At 47.9% G+C, this 14,456-nt stretch overlaps 1 protein-coding gene across 1 annotated transcript; it reads left to right on the plus strand.

Moving 5' to 3' along the window:
* The first annotated feature begins 7,118 nt into the window (after window positions 1-7,118).
* Window positions 7,119-13,693, plus strand: dla (deltaA). The gene is made up of 11 exons (XM_058046462.1): window positions 7,119-7,230; window positions 7,334-7,636; window positions 7,783-7,843; window positions 7,918-8,175; window positions 9,173-9,233; window positions 9,323-9,453; window positions 10,829-10,998; window positions 11,075-11,291; window positions 11,356-12,136; window positions 12,213-12,321; window positions 12,397-13,693. The coding sequence occupies exons 1-11, from the start codon at window positions 7,171-7,173 to the stop codon at window positions 12,400-12,402; spliced, it is 2,157 nt and encodes a 718-aa protein (XP_057902445.1). The 5' UTR covers window positions 7,119-7,170; the 3' UTR covers window positions 12,403-13,693.
* Window positions 13,694-14,456: the final 763 nt, after the last annotated feature.

Here is a 14,456-nt window from a genome sequence, read left to right on the forward strand (position 1 = left end):
CGCTGACAATGCATCCAACATGGCGCCTGTCCTGGGGGGATAGGCTGTATTTGGTTACTGCATCCCTGATCCCCCCCCCTCACCAAAACCATTGTGGTCCTGCTTGGCTCCCATGGAAGCTTGAAAGGCTGCGGGGGTAGGGGGGGTGGGGGGGCACGCAGGTGTGTGCATCTGTTCAATTCTGGGCAGATGCGCTCGGTGGAGCGAGAGGAGGGAGAGAGGGGGGCGGGACTTCCTGCACTGACTCATCATTCATTTAGCTCCAAATTAGACTGAAGATGAATGAGCTGCATTAACAATTATGTCACATGACCAACATAGTGTTATGATAAATATGTTTTTATATGATGTGATTATTATTTTATTATTGTTACAGTCCTTCATGTCTGCGCAGCCTGTGTTCTATAACTGTATTTTTCATAATAAATAATATAAATGGCCCCAGGGCCACACATTGGACACCCTTGTCCTTGGTTAAATAGGGTGGTCAAAACATTGCTAGAGTCGTGACGTCATCAGATGTTGTTACTGTGTTTGTTGTTGCTGTGCTGTGTGTCACCCCTGCGTGTTTTCCTAAACAGTGGCACGCGACTGGCCGCCCCCCTCCCCCCCCCACAGCGCCCCCCCCCCCCCCCCCCCCGGAGTAACCGCCCACACTTCCCCCTCCGCAACACGCGCGCAGCACACACACGTACACTTACCACTTACGCGTCCCTGGCCCCCCCCCACGTAATGACTGCAGCATCTTCCCACCATCAATTTGAGTGGATGGAGGAGAGTGGCAGCCGAATATGCAAATGAGGAGCGGGACCCTGGGGAGAGACCCGGAAGTGGTCCACAGCATGATGATATTTGATGAAAAAGGAAAGATGGAGACCGCTTATTCGTGTTATTTTGGATCAAGAACCCCCCCCCCCCCAAAAAAAAACAAACATAATGACATCATTACTGGACGCGTGTATCGATACTTCCTGTGACGTATAATCGATCAGTAGCATCATTCGCTCTCGCTCTCTCTCTCTCTCTATCTCAACCACACACTTTTAACCCCCGCCCCCTCTCATCACCGCTTCATATGATCGATATCGTGTGATGGGCGCCGTGTTTACGTTCCCACGAGTGACCATGTGGTGTCTCCTCTTCGGGGACCGGCTTCTGCTCCCCCCCACCCCACCCCCCCAACACCACTACTACCACCATATGGCCCCTGAGGGCCCATACCGTTACAGCTCCTTTAACATGCTTCCAGTCGGCAGCCCGGTGGACACTGGAGCATAGAGACGGCCTGCAGGCACCAGGGGAGGGGGGACATGGAGGAGGGAGTGGGGTATAAACGTGTGTGTGTGTGTGTGAGTGAGTGAGTCGGGGGGGGGGGGGGCGGCAGATGGCTTGTAAGGGTCTATCCGCGTCTGAAGGCGTGTCGTGGTCCTTCACTGAACACCCCGCCCCCCCACCCCCCTTCTATCCCCTCCCTCCTGCATTCTCAATCATGGAACTGAAAGCACAGAATGCATGAATGCACCGTCTTACTGGTCACAGACAGAACCAGAACAGTTCTACTTCTTTCAGCACCCTGTTTTCAACTTTTTCTTGAACTTTCACTTCTTTACTTAGCATAGCATCAGAGCTAACGTCCACAAGTGATGTCATCACGGAGAAGAAGAAGAAGAAGATTCAAGAAGTGCAGCTCAACTCAGAGTGCTGAATCAGCGATGCTTACACGAAATGCCCACATGAATGTTCACTGTGATATGGACTCACTTGTGTTGCCAGATAGTTACACAATACTGGCTGTGTGCGGGATGCACGGTGGCGTGTGTTTAGCGTGCAGACCTCACAGCTAGGAGACTCGGGTTCAATTCCATCCTCGGCCATCTCTGTGTGGAGTTTGCATGTTGCAGTTGCATTCCCCCCGTGCATGCGTGGGTTTTCTCCGGGTACTCCGGTTTCCTCCCACATTCCAAAAACATGCTAGGTTAATTAGCGACTCCAAATTGTCCATAGGTATGAATGTGAGTGTGAATGGTTGTTTGTCTATATGTGCCCTGTGATTGGCTGGCCACCAGTCCAGGGTGTACCCCGCCTGAAAACAGCTGGGATAGGCTCCAGCACCCCCCTTGACGCTAGGATAAGCAGTAGAAAATGAATGAATGGCTTGCTACACACAGTACAAGCTGTACACTGGCTACTCTAAAGTATGCCTGACTTTACTTTCTATTGTATTGCCTCTTGCAATCCCTCCTCATGGAGTTGTGCATAAAAGATCAGTGTTACAACAAGTCATCGTGTGAAAAGACAACTGGGTGGGTGGGTGTTTTTTTTAGGGGGGGGGGCCTTCACGTTGAATGTAGTGATGTGACGTAAGAATTGAAGCACAGCGAGGCAACAGCGGCTTTATCCGAATGGATGTGCACGTGCCAGATGTGGGCATGCAATTTGAAGGGAGGGGTGCAAGAAGTTTTTTTTGTGAGGGGGGTGGAGTGGGGGTGGGGGACAGGGAGGCGCGCACACGCTGTTGTTGAGGGAAGAGCAGGTGCGAGCAGAATTACCATACAGCTGAGGGGGAGGGGGGGAGTGTGTAGTGAGGGGGTGGGGGGGGGGGGGTCCTCCTTGGCTGCACACACAATGGCACAAGTTCCCCCTCATGTTGGCCACGAGAGCGACTCTCCATTACCCCCCCCCCCCCCCGCCTTCCAAAACACACACACACACTATGTAGAGCTTGTTGTTGCAGAAAGAGAGTAGGATGAAGGCAGGAGGCGTCCTTTAGCTCCCAACTTTGCCAAGGAATGTTTTTGAGGAGATTCCAAGCAGGACGTTGTTGCCATAGCGAGGAGCAGCTCCTGGGGAGAAGATGAAGTACAAGAAAAAGATGATCCAAAGTTTATTCATTCATTTTGTACCGCTTATCCTCACGAGGGTCGCGGGGGGGGTGCTGGAGCCTATCCCAGCTGTCTTTTTCGGGTGAGAGGCGGGGTACACACTGGACTGGTGGCCAGCCAATCACAGGGCACATATAGACAAACAACCATTTTTCGGGCGAGCCAGCCAATCACAGGGCACATATAGACAGACAACCATTTTTCGGGCGAGCCAGCCAATCACAGGGCACATATAGACAGACAACCATTTTTCGGGCGAGCCAGCCAATCACAGGGCACATATAGACAAACAACCATTCTTCGGGCGAGCCAGCCAATCACAGGGCACATATAGGCAAACAACCATTCTTCGGGTGAGCCAGCCAATCACAGCCAATCACAGGGCACATATAGACAAACAACCATTCTTCAGGCGAGCCAGCCAATCACAGCCGATCACAGGGCACATATAGACAAACAACCATTCTTTGGGCGAGCCAGCCAATCACAGGGCACATATAGGCAAACAACCATTCTTCGGGTGAGCCAGCCAATCACAGCCAATCACAGGGCACATATAGACAAACAACTATTCTTCGGGTGAGCCAGCCAAACAACCATTCACACTCACATTCATACCTATGGACAATTTGGAGTCGCTAATTAACCTAGCATGTTTTTGGAATGTGGGAGGAAACCCAGGCATGCACGGGGAGAACATGCAAACTCCACACAGGGATGGCCGAAGGTGGAATTGAACTCAGGTCTCCTAGCTGTGAGGTCTGCGCGCTAACCACTCGTCCACCGTGCAGCCCAAAAAATACATATTTTAGCTAATGTTACTTCTGTTCTGGTTTGGTGACTCCACACGAATCATGTGCATGGCAAGTTTTGCGCTCATCTGAAATGCCTTTTTTTTGGATTTCACTTTTAACTTGACTTAAGGATGATTATAAGGACGACACGGACGACACCGTCAGACGCTGCTACGAGTTCATTCATTCATTCATTCATTTTCTACCGCTTATCCACCGTGCAGCCCCAAAGTTTATTCCAGCCATAAAAAACGATTAAAACCGACATTTGCTAAACAAAGACAAGCTATATTTAAATGTTTCCGTTTTGTTTTAGGAGATTTTTTTAGGACTTAGGGTGGCCAGGGGCCCCTCAAGCCCATTTGACGCGGCCCAGAAGCATGAAGAAGCAAAAGTGCCCCAAGCCGACCTTCTTAAAAACCACATATCCTCCTCAATGGCATCGTTCGAATCGGAACAGTTACAGCTCTGATCTCGATTCCTCGATTCTGATTCCTACATGATCAATTCCGATGCTTTTTAGAGGCAGGGTCATAAACTTATAAACTCATAAACTTGTAAAAGTTTATGAATTGTCTATGAGCTGTGTGTCTTGGGCTCTTAGTTTGAAGGCAGGAAGTGCATTGTGTGGGTTGCAGTCGTAGTTTTAGTTTGTTATTTCCACCCAACTCCCACAACATCAGGACTCCCGGGTAACATTGGCATAGTTTGACTTCCAGATTCTTAGAGGAAGTCCGACATGGAGCATCTGGAGGTGTCGTGAACTTTACCTTGCGTGATGTCATTGTTAAGTTAAGTTAAGCCAAAGCTTTTCTTTGCAACGATTTCGGCAAATACGGCATCAAAAATAGGAATCTAAATTTTAACATTTGAAGGAGAGTCGGAATGTTAGGTTCCCATCGATACCCAACCCGATATTTGATGTCAAACATTCTTACTCGGTTATGGAATGATGTGCTTTTCAGAGCAGCACCACCTAGTGTTGGCAGTAAAAAGTACAAGAACAATCATTTATGCTATTTTTATTCACGTCAGAATCTAGAACAGAGGTGAGCAAACTATGGCCCGCGGGCCATATGCAGCCCACAAAGTGTTTGAATCCGGCCCGCCAGTTGCTTTCGAAGTATTTCAACTTTTAACATACAAACTGGCAACATGACTTGCAAGTCGGATGTCTTATTTAGTTAAAAAAAAACCTGCAAAATTAAATGACATAGTTTGATGTGGTCTGATGTTAAGATATTAGACCAGCCTTGATCTAGACCAGGGGTCAGCAACCCGCGGCTCCAGAGCCGCATGTGGCTCTCCAGCCTCTTTGTTGCGGCTCCCTTTGCAATGCTTGAATATTTTTTAGCACCCGTGTGGTGAAAATGCACGTCTTTGTTATGAGTTTACAAAAATCCAACTTTGTGTGAGACCATGAATGCATCCTGACTGAGTTCTGACTGGTGACTGAATGAGCAGACAGGATGCTATCCAGTTCTCTCTGACAGGTTAACATGAAGGGAAATGAGTAATACTTTGAGTTATTTGAGTTATTAATTATTATTAATGAGTTATTTGACGATTCTAAAAAATAAATTAGAGCTCATTTAAAAACAAAAGTTTATCTCCAGTACTAGCAAGAGTACTCCAACTCGTCTTTTTTTTCCCCTCCAATGTTGTTTTAAACATACAACGTTTTGCGGCTCCAGGCTATTTTTCTTTAGTGGGCAAGTGGGTGAAATGGCTCTTTTCATAGTAAAGGTTGCCGACCCCTGATCTAGACCAATGAAAACATCAACTGAACTCCAACTCAGAAATCACTCCACACTCTTTATTGATCTCTGGTTCTACCATATCTTACTTATTGTGTGGAAATATGGGGTAATAACTATAAAAGCAATCTTCACTTGCTAAATGTACTGCAAAAAAGGTCAGTAAGGATAATTCATAATGCCGCCGACAGAGAACATACTAACTCCTTATTTCTAAAATCACAAATACTTCAACTTGCTGATATAGTTCATCTTCAAACAGATAAAATAATGCATAAGGCTAAAAATAACCAATTAGCTAAAAATGTCATCCAATACTTCTCTACAAGAGAGGAGAAATATGATCTGAAGTACATTTGAAAAACTTCTATGCTAGGACTAGTACGTTAAAAAGCCATAGCATTTCAGTATGTGGAATCAAACTATGGAATGGATTGAGTAAGGACCTCAAACAATGCACAACGATGAGCCAATTCAAGAAACAATACAAGCAGTTGATGTTTGCTAAATACAAGGATGAAGAGTCTTGAACCAGTCATGATGTGCTATATATATCACTATATTGACACGTACTATGGTACCCGTTATGTCATTTAATGCTTATATCACCTCGTACTTTGGTACGTGACCAAAAATAAAATACATTTTTTTTAAATAATAAAATAAAATAAAATTATTTTAATAAATAATAATATAATATTATTATTAAATAATTAATAAATAAATAATAATGTTTAAATAAAAAATAAAAATAATTAATTAAATTATATTAGGAAAGCAGGAAGTGAACAAATGTAACAGTTACTGATTGTAAAAGTACCAGATGGAGGGGTAGGATTTAATAAGCTTTGCTTCTTCCTACTCCTTTTGGACATGTGGAACTGTGAACTGATTATGTGATGCATTCAATTGCATTCTGATGCATGTTCAAATGAAATAAAACCATTACCATTACCAACTGTGGGCAGAATGTGTCCTCTAGATGATGATGAGGAGGAAAAGAAGTCTATTATGTGAGAGTTTTTGCTTTCAACAGAATGTCTGCTAGGTTAGAATCAAACATGTAAAGATGAAGCCCATGAAGACACAAGAAGAACTTCAGGTTCTCCTCAAGGCCGACTTAGAAGCTCCTAAAAAGTCACTTTGGGGGTCCTGAAACTGAAGGAATGAAAGTTGCATTTTGTCCACGCTCTGTGGACTTCATGTGGAGGACGAGGAGGCTCCTTGCATTGTGGGGGCCAGATTGGGAGGAGGAGAACGAGGAGGAGGAGGAGGAGGAGGGTTCATTTGCATGTTATTACCATAGCATGTGTCTGGCCATATATAACCGGCTGCAGGCGGCCCCGGGGCCGGAGACACGCCTGACGAGAGGGAGGAAGACGCAGGGACCAGGAGGAGGGAAAAAAAGTGGGGCAAGAAGAGGGGAGCATGTTGGACCAGTGACACACGCGTCTTCTCCCCACGCAGCTAAAACAAAAAGAGACGATCTTTGTTTGGGATTATAACGGAATTGGACCACTTTTTTTATGATTTAGAATCTCCCGCCACGCAGGCGCAAGAGCTTCTTCTGAGGACAAAGTTTGGGATTTACTTCTCTGTGTCTCTCTTTTTTTTGGGGGGGGGGGGACATGAGAGTCAGAAGTGCATGAGGTGCTCCGTGCATCTTCCTCACAGGGACTGAAGAAGAGGAGGAGGAGGCACCGTGAGGACTTTGAATTTTTATTTATTTTTTAATTTATGATGTATTTATTGAAGATGCTGCTGAGTCTGGCTGTGGCGTCCATGTTGTTGTGTCAGGTAAGACACACACACACACACTCATACACACACACAATGAGACGCAAGAAAACCTAAGCCCCCCCCCCCCCCCCCCCCCCCCCCCCCCCCCACACACACTCAGGGTTTCTGCTCCGGGGTGTTCGAACTCAAGCTGCAGGAGTTCCTCAACAAGAAGGGCGTGCAGGGCAACAAGAACTGCTGCGGAAGGGGGGCCCCCGGTTCCTCTTTCCAGCAATGCGAGTGTAAGACCTTCTTCCGGGTGTGCCTCAAGCACTACCAGCCTAACGCGTCCCCGGAACCACCCTGCACGTACGGCGGCGCCGTGACGCCCGTGCTGGGCTCCAACTCCTTCCAGGTTCCGGACGTCATCCCGGAGAACTCCTTCAGCAACCCCATCAGGATCAACTTCGGCTTCACATGGCCGGTAAGTGTGTTTGTGGGGTGGCGAGGGAGGCGCTTTGTGGAGTGGATTGGACGCCCACTCACCCACCCTCCCTCCCCCACTATAGGCTTGATGTTATCTCCTAATGTGGAGACCACCTGCCTCACCAAGCCACTTGTCTCCCTCAGGGGACCTTCTCGCTCATCATCGAAGCCCTGCACACGGACAACAATGACGATCTCTCCACAGGTAGATCCACCCACTCCAGTATTTACACAGTCCACTTTGAAACCTTCAACTCACTCCGTGGGTACTTTTAATAGAGAACCCGGACCGGGTGATCAGCACCATGACCACGCAGAGGCACCTCACAGTAGGGGAGGACTGGTCCCAAGATCTTCACACAGCGGGAAGAACCGAGCTCAAGTACTCGTATCGGTTCGTGTGCGACGAGCATTACTACGGGGACGGTTGCTCGGTTTTCTGCCGACCAAGAGACGATGCTTTCGGGCACTTCACCTGCGGGGAGCGGGGGGAGATCGTGTGTGATGCCGGATGGAAGGGACAGTACTGCACGGAGCGTGAGTAACATTGTGTTCTTAATGTTGTCTCAGTACGATATGAGTGCGCCATTTTAGGGGCATGGGAGGGGGGCACTTTGCATACCCCCCCCCCCCCCCCACACACACACACAACCCCCATTCGAAACACAGAGAGGCACACTTGATTTATTCTAAGGAAAGTTTTAGGGAATAATCATGTCACGCGTGCCATAAATTGCTACGCTGCCTTGTGATTGGCTGCTGAGGGGTGCGGTGGGCCCTGGCTTTGATTGGTGGAGGCGCAAGGGGGGTGGGGTTATTGTTTGAAGTGGGCAGCTGCCAGGAGAGAGGAGACAATGGAGCAGCTGTCCCCCCACTGGCAACACACCCGCCAGCTGTCCACTCTTATCTGGACCAGAGTGTGTGTGTGTGTGTGGAAAAGGGGAATAAAAGAGTTCTGACCCGCAGCGAAGAAAAAAAAAGACAGTGGCTGGGGGGGGGGGGTCGTGGGGGTCAATGACACACACTTCTTTGTTCATTCATTCATTCATTCATTTTCTACCGCTTTTCCTCACGAGGGTCGCGGGGGGTGCTGGAGCCTATCCTAGCTGTCTTCGGGCCGAGAGGCGGGGTACACCCTGGACTGGTGGCCAGCCAATCACAGGGCGCATATAGACAAACAACCATTCACACTCACATTCATACCTATGGACAATTTGGAGTCGCCAATTACGAGCATGTTTTTGGAATGTGGGAAGAAAAAACGGAGTACCCGGAGAAAACCCACGCATGCACGGGGAGAACATGCAAACTCCACACAGAGATGGCTAAGGGTGGAATTGAACCCTGGTCTCCTAGCTGTGAGGTCTGCACGCTAACCACTCGACCGTCGTGCCGCCCACACACTTCTTTGTATGAAAGTAAAAAAAAGTAGCACAGTGATTCCAACAGCACCGCTCTCCATTTTGTTGTTTTAAGATTCTATTTATTAATTTCAAATATTCCTAAATATCCGTCTTATTTTATCTCCACGCAGCAATTTGCCTACCAGGCTGCGATGACGAGCACGGATTCTGCGAGAAACCCGGAGAGTGCAAGTAAGTTCATATCAGTGGGCCCGCCGGCTTCAGGTATACAAGCGTTGATGACGCAATTTTACCTGGGTACTCTCATTGGTCTTCCGTAGGTGCCGCGTAGGATTCAAGGGACGCTACTGCGATGAGTGCATCCGCTACCCCGGCTGCCTCCACGGAACCTGCCAGCAGCCCTGGCAGTGCAACTGTCAAGAGGGCTGGGGGGGGCTCTTCTGCAACCAAGGTGAGCGACAAGATCATACCTAAAACGTTTAAACAAAACACCTTAGCAGGTTAGTGCATGTTAAAGCAACAGGTGGTGCCAAAATCACTAATGGTAAAATCAGCCAATCAGACGCTGGAAGAGAGTCACCTGCGGGGTACACCCTGGACTGGTGGTGGTGAATTTCTAAGAAGTAGTATTCCTTCTTTATGAATTGAGCATTTTTGTAGTTTGAATATAGAAAACCCGTTTACAACCTTCTAAATCAGAGTTCTGCAGACATGAAATAGCACCCCTATAGTCACCTAAACACTTGTTAAGATAGTCATTCATTTTCTACCTCTTATTCTCACCACGGTCGCGGGCGAGACTTCATGCGAAGGGCAAGGTACACCCTGGACTGGTGGCCAGCCAATCACAGGGCACATATAGACAAACAACCATTCACACTCACATTCATACCTATGGACAATTTGGAGTCGCTAATTAACCTAGCATGTTTTTTTTTTGGAATGTGGGAGGAAACCGGAATAAACCGGAGAAAACCCACGCATACACGGGGAGAACATGCAAACTCCACACAGAGTTGGCCGAGGGTGGAATTGAACCCTGGTCTCCTAGCTGTGAGGTCTAACCACTCGACCGCCATGCCGCCTAAAAATAATCATAATAAATACATTTTTAAAAACAAATTTTTAAAAGTATATAACTTCTGGGGTTGCATGGCGCCCGAGTGGTTAGCGTGCAGACCTCACAGCTAGGAGACCAGGGTTCAATTCCACTCTCGGCCATCTCTGTGTGGAGTTTGCATGTTCTCCACGTGCATGCGTGGGTTTTCTCCGGGTACTCCGGTTTCCTCCCACATTCCAAAAACATGCTAGGTTAATTAGCGACTCCAAATTGTCCGTAAGTATGAATGTGAGTGTGAATGGTTGTTTGTCTATATGTGCCCTGTGATTGGCTGGCCACCAGTCCAGAGTGTACCTTGCCTCTCGAATGAAGTCTCGCCCGCGACCCTAGTGAGAATAATAAAAAATGAATGAATATCTTAACAAGTGTTTAGGTGACTATAGGGGTGCTATTTCATGTCTGCAGAACTCTGATTTAGAAGGTTGTAAACAGGTTTTCTATATTCAAACTACAAAAATGCTCAATTTATAAAGAAGGAATACTACTTCTTAGAAATTCACCACCACCACTAGTCCAGGGTGTACCCCGCCTCTCGCTCGAAAACAGCTGGGATAGACTCCAGCACCCCTGTGAGGATAAACGGTAGAAACTGAATGAATGAATGAATGGATTTGATCTTTGTCAATCCAGCTGTCTGAACAATCGGGACAAGATTAGCGTTAGCAGTTGTTCCAGTATGCTAATCCCCATGTGTCCGTGTGTGCAGACCTCAACTACTGTACTCACCACAAGCCATGCATGAATGGAGCCACTTGTAGCAACACGGGCCAGGGCAGCTACACCTGTTCCTGCAGACCCGGCTTCACTGGCGCCAGCTGTGAAGTCCAAGTCAACGAATGCGCCGGGAACCCGTGCCGAAACGGCGGGAGCTGCACCGTAAGTCCGCTTCAGTCTTCTTAAATAAAAGCCAAGTTGCCAAAACGATGACGCTCCATCTGGTGTCTTTTCACAGGACCTGGAGAACACCTACACCTGTACGTGTCCTCACGGTTTCTATGGCAACAACTGCGAACTGAGTGCCATGACGTGCGCCGACGGTCCGTGTTCCAATGGCGGCCGTTGCAGCGACAACCCAGACGGCGGTTACTTCTGTCAGTGCCCCACCGGATACGCTGGATTCAATTGCGAGAAGAAGATCGACCACTGCACCTCCGGTCCCTGTTCCAACGGTGCGGGTGTCTGCTTTCAGGGTTCTTTCAGGACCAGTTCTAAAACCAGATTTTCCGTTGGCAGGTGCTCGCTGTGTGGACCTGGTCAACTCGTACCTGTGCCAGTGTCCTGACGGTTTCACGGGCATGAACTGCGACCACGCCGGTGACGAATGCTCGTTATACCCCTGCCAGAACGGCGGAACTTGCCAGGAAGGAATCAACGGCTACACCTGCACATGCCCGCCGGGATACACGGGACAGAACTGCAGCTCACCCATCAGCCGCTGCGAACACAATCCATGCCACAATGGCGCAACGTGCCACGAGAGGAACAATCGTTATGTATGCGCTTGCGTTCCGGGCTACGGCGGCCGGAATTGCCAGTTCTTGCTTCCAGAACACGCCGCCATACGTGGTTCCGAAGTACCTTGGATGGCTGTGGGGTCCGGCGTCGCGTTGGTGTTACTGCTGCTAGCTGGATGCGCCGTATTGGTCGGGTTCTTCCGATCCAAATCACAACGCGGCGATCCAGTCGAAGTTGTCGGCGACGGCGAGACGATTAACAACATCACTAACAACTGTCAGCGCAGCGACCGAGACCTAGCGATCAGCGTGGCGCCGACGCCGGCGGTCAAAAACATCAACAAAAAGATGGACTTGTGCGGTAGCGACCCGGATGAGGGAACGTCCCCCGATAGGAGGAGCTACAAAACTCGTCAACCGCTATCTGACTGCAACCTTGTGCATGAAGTCAACTACGAGCAAGCCGCCAAGGAAGCCATGTTGGAAGCGGCCTGCGAGGACAAGTGCCATTCCTTGGACTCCTTTGAGTTTGAGGAGAAACACAGCAAGCGTTTAAAATGGTAGACACAAATAAAATAAAAACGTAAACGTGATTTAACGGCTAAAGCTAACTTTTTTTCTTCTTTTCCCAAACAGCGATGCATCGGAAAAGAATATCCCAGAAACGTCCGCATGTGCGGACAACAAGTACAAATCTGTGTTTGTCATGTCGGAGGAGAAGGACGAATGTATAATTGCAACTGAGGTGAGGTGTTTAAATATAAACATGTTTACGGTAACCACGGTAATGGCGACAATAACAATGTTTCTGTGTCCGCAGGTGTAAAACGGGGCCGACGACGGGCTCTGCTCATTTTTGCTCTTTGGGAGAGTTTTTATGCTCCCGGATGAGATGCTGCTCTAACGTCGGTCTGGGGGGGAGGTGTCCCGCCTGGAGACTGCTGCTGATACCTGAGACCTTTAACTGATATTCAGACTGAGCTGGTTCTCGACTGGAAACTCGGCCTGTGGGATAGGAACTGGCGGGGTGATAAGAAAAATGTAACGTTTACGGTTAAACGTAAACTGACACTTAGCTTTCTGTTCTGCCTCTTGTCGGGAATTGTGGGTAAAAAAAAAAATTGAAATATTAAGGGACAGGGCGGCACGGTGGTCTAGTGGTTAGCACGCAGACCACACAGCTGGGAGACCAGAGTTCAATTCCTGCCTCGGTCATCTCTGTGTGGAGTTTGCATGTTCTCCCCGTGCATGCGTGGGTTTTCTCCGGGTACTCCGGTTTCCTCCCACATTCCAAAAACATGCTAGGTTAATTGGCGACTCCAAATTGTCCATAGGTATGAATGTGAGTGTGAATGGTTGTTTGTCTATATGTGCCCTGTGATTGCCTGGCGACCAGTCCAGGGTGTACCCCGCCTCACGCCCGAAGACAGCTGGGATAGGCTCCAGCACCCCCCGCGACCCTTGTGAGGAAAAGCGGTAGAAAATGAATGAATGAATGAATGAATGAATGAAATATTAAGGGACGTAGAAAGATAAACGCGCAACGCAAAGCTACGATGTTTGTTTTTTTTTTTTTTGCAACATTTGCACCCAGGCCTTTTTCTCGATCGTAGGCGCTGTGGCGGAGCGCAGGAACCGCATCAAACGGCGGATGTTTGGCCATACTGGCCTGTTTTTTCAACGTACGTAAATAAATGTGCTTGCTCTATGAACTGAAGTCCTCCAAACCGGCCCGACATAGTATTGTTTTTTTGTATACGTTCCCTTGTCTTATTATTACTTTTTTGACGCTTTTTATACAGATTTTTGTAAAAAAAAAAAAAAAAAAAAATTAAGATTTAAAACTATGGTTTAATTTAAGTTAATTTAAGTTAATTTGTGTTATTCTTATTTTGTCTTGTATATTTGTGACGTTATTTAATTTCTTTCTTTATGGACGATATTTTGCAAAGGCACTTCAGGTCAGTGGGACGTTTGTTTTGTGAAAGTAAAAAAAAAAAAGTTATTTAAGAGGGATTGTACTGTACATTGCATTGTTCTACGACCGCTTCCTGTACTCTTTGTCGATGAAGGAGTTAGCCAAGACTATTTTTCCAAATAAAAGATGCTAAACATGAACACAGACACTTGTTGTTTGTCCATCTGTAACGCACGCAAAGTCAATCGGGAACATCTGTTGTCTTCACGCCTGGGCCCCAATGGTGGTGCTTTCAATGACGGCGCTCCATGGACTTTTGAAAGTGTCTCCCTGGAGACGCAAAGGGGGGTCTGTGGATGTCTATTCAAATAAAACAATACCCCTCCCTCTGTTGCGGTTACCGCTTAGAAAGCGTACTGAAAAGTTGTATGTGTAAATAGTGAAACTACTTTTTTTGACTTTCACTGTCATGTTTCCGTGTTAAAAACTCAAAAAAACTCAGGCGTCCGAATGCCGCACCCCCAAACCCAACCAGGCCCCCGGTTCTGCCGCTTAATTGCCCCACAAAGACGCTTCATTGTGCTCCGACACAAATGTCTGTAAATCATCATCAGCCTCGGAGCGCCGCACAATGACTACACTGACAATGGGCCACACAAAAGGCCACCCTTTGGGACGGCGTGCTTGTCCCTCGGCATGCTGGGAGAAAAGGGCACGGGGCGACAGATGTTGTCCACCGGCAGACGCCCGCTGGACAAAGTTCTCAAAAGGGTTGCAGCGATTGTAGCGGTTCTTTGTTGCCGCAAATGGTGGAAGCGAAATTTGACATTTTTATTTGTATTTGGGGCTGCACGGTGGAAGAGTGGTTAGCGGCAGAGTGGGCAGGCCTCACAGCTAGGAGACCTGAGTTCAATCCCACCCTCGGGATTGTTTGCATGCAGTTTTCTCCGATATTTACTCCG

Source organism: Doryrhamphus excisus, chromosome 1 (genome assembly GCF_030265055.1).
Source record: "Doryrhamphus excisus isolate RoL2022-K1 chromosome 1, RoL_Dexc_1.0, whole genome shotgun sequence".
In the NCBI taxonomy this organism is placed as follows: Eukaryota; Metazoa; Chordata; class Actinopteri; order Syngnathiformes; family Syngnathidae; genus Doryrhamphus; species Doryrhamphus excisus.

Bases quoted from the DNA above. Each gene is read 5' to 3' on its own strand.
- dla (XM_058046462.1), top strand. From the start codon at position 7,171: ATGATGTATTTATTGAAGATGCTGCTGAGTCTGGCTGTGGCGTCCATG. The intron at 8,176-9,172 runs GTGAGTAACATT...ATCTCCACGCAG, and splicing joins GGGACAGTACTGCACGGAGC to CAATTTGCCTACCAGGCTGC. The intron at 11,292-11,355 runs GTGCGGGTGTCT...TTCCGTTGGCAG, and splicing joins CTCCGGTCCCTGTTCCAACG to GTGCTCGCTGTGTGGACCTG.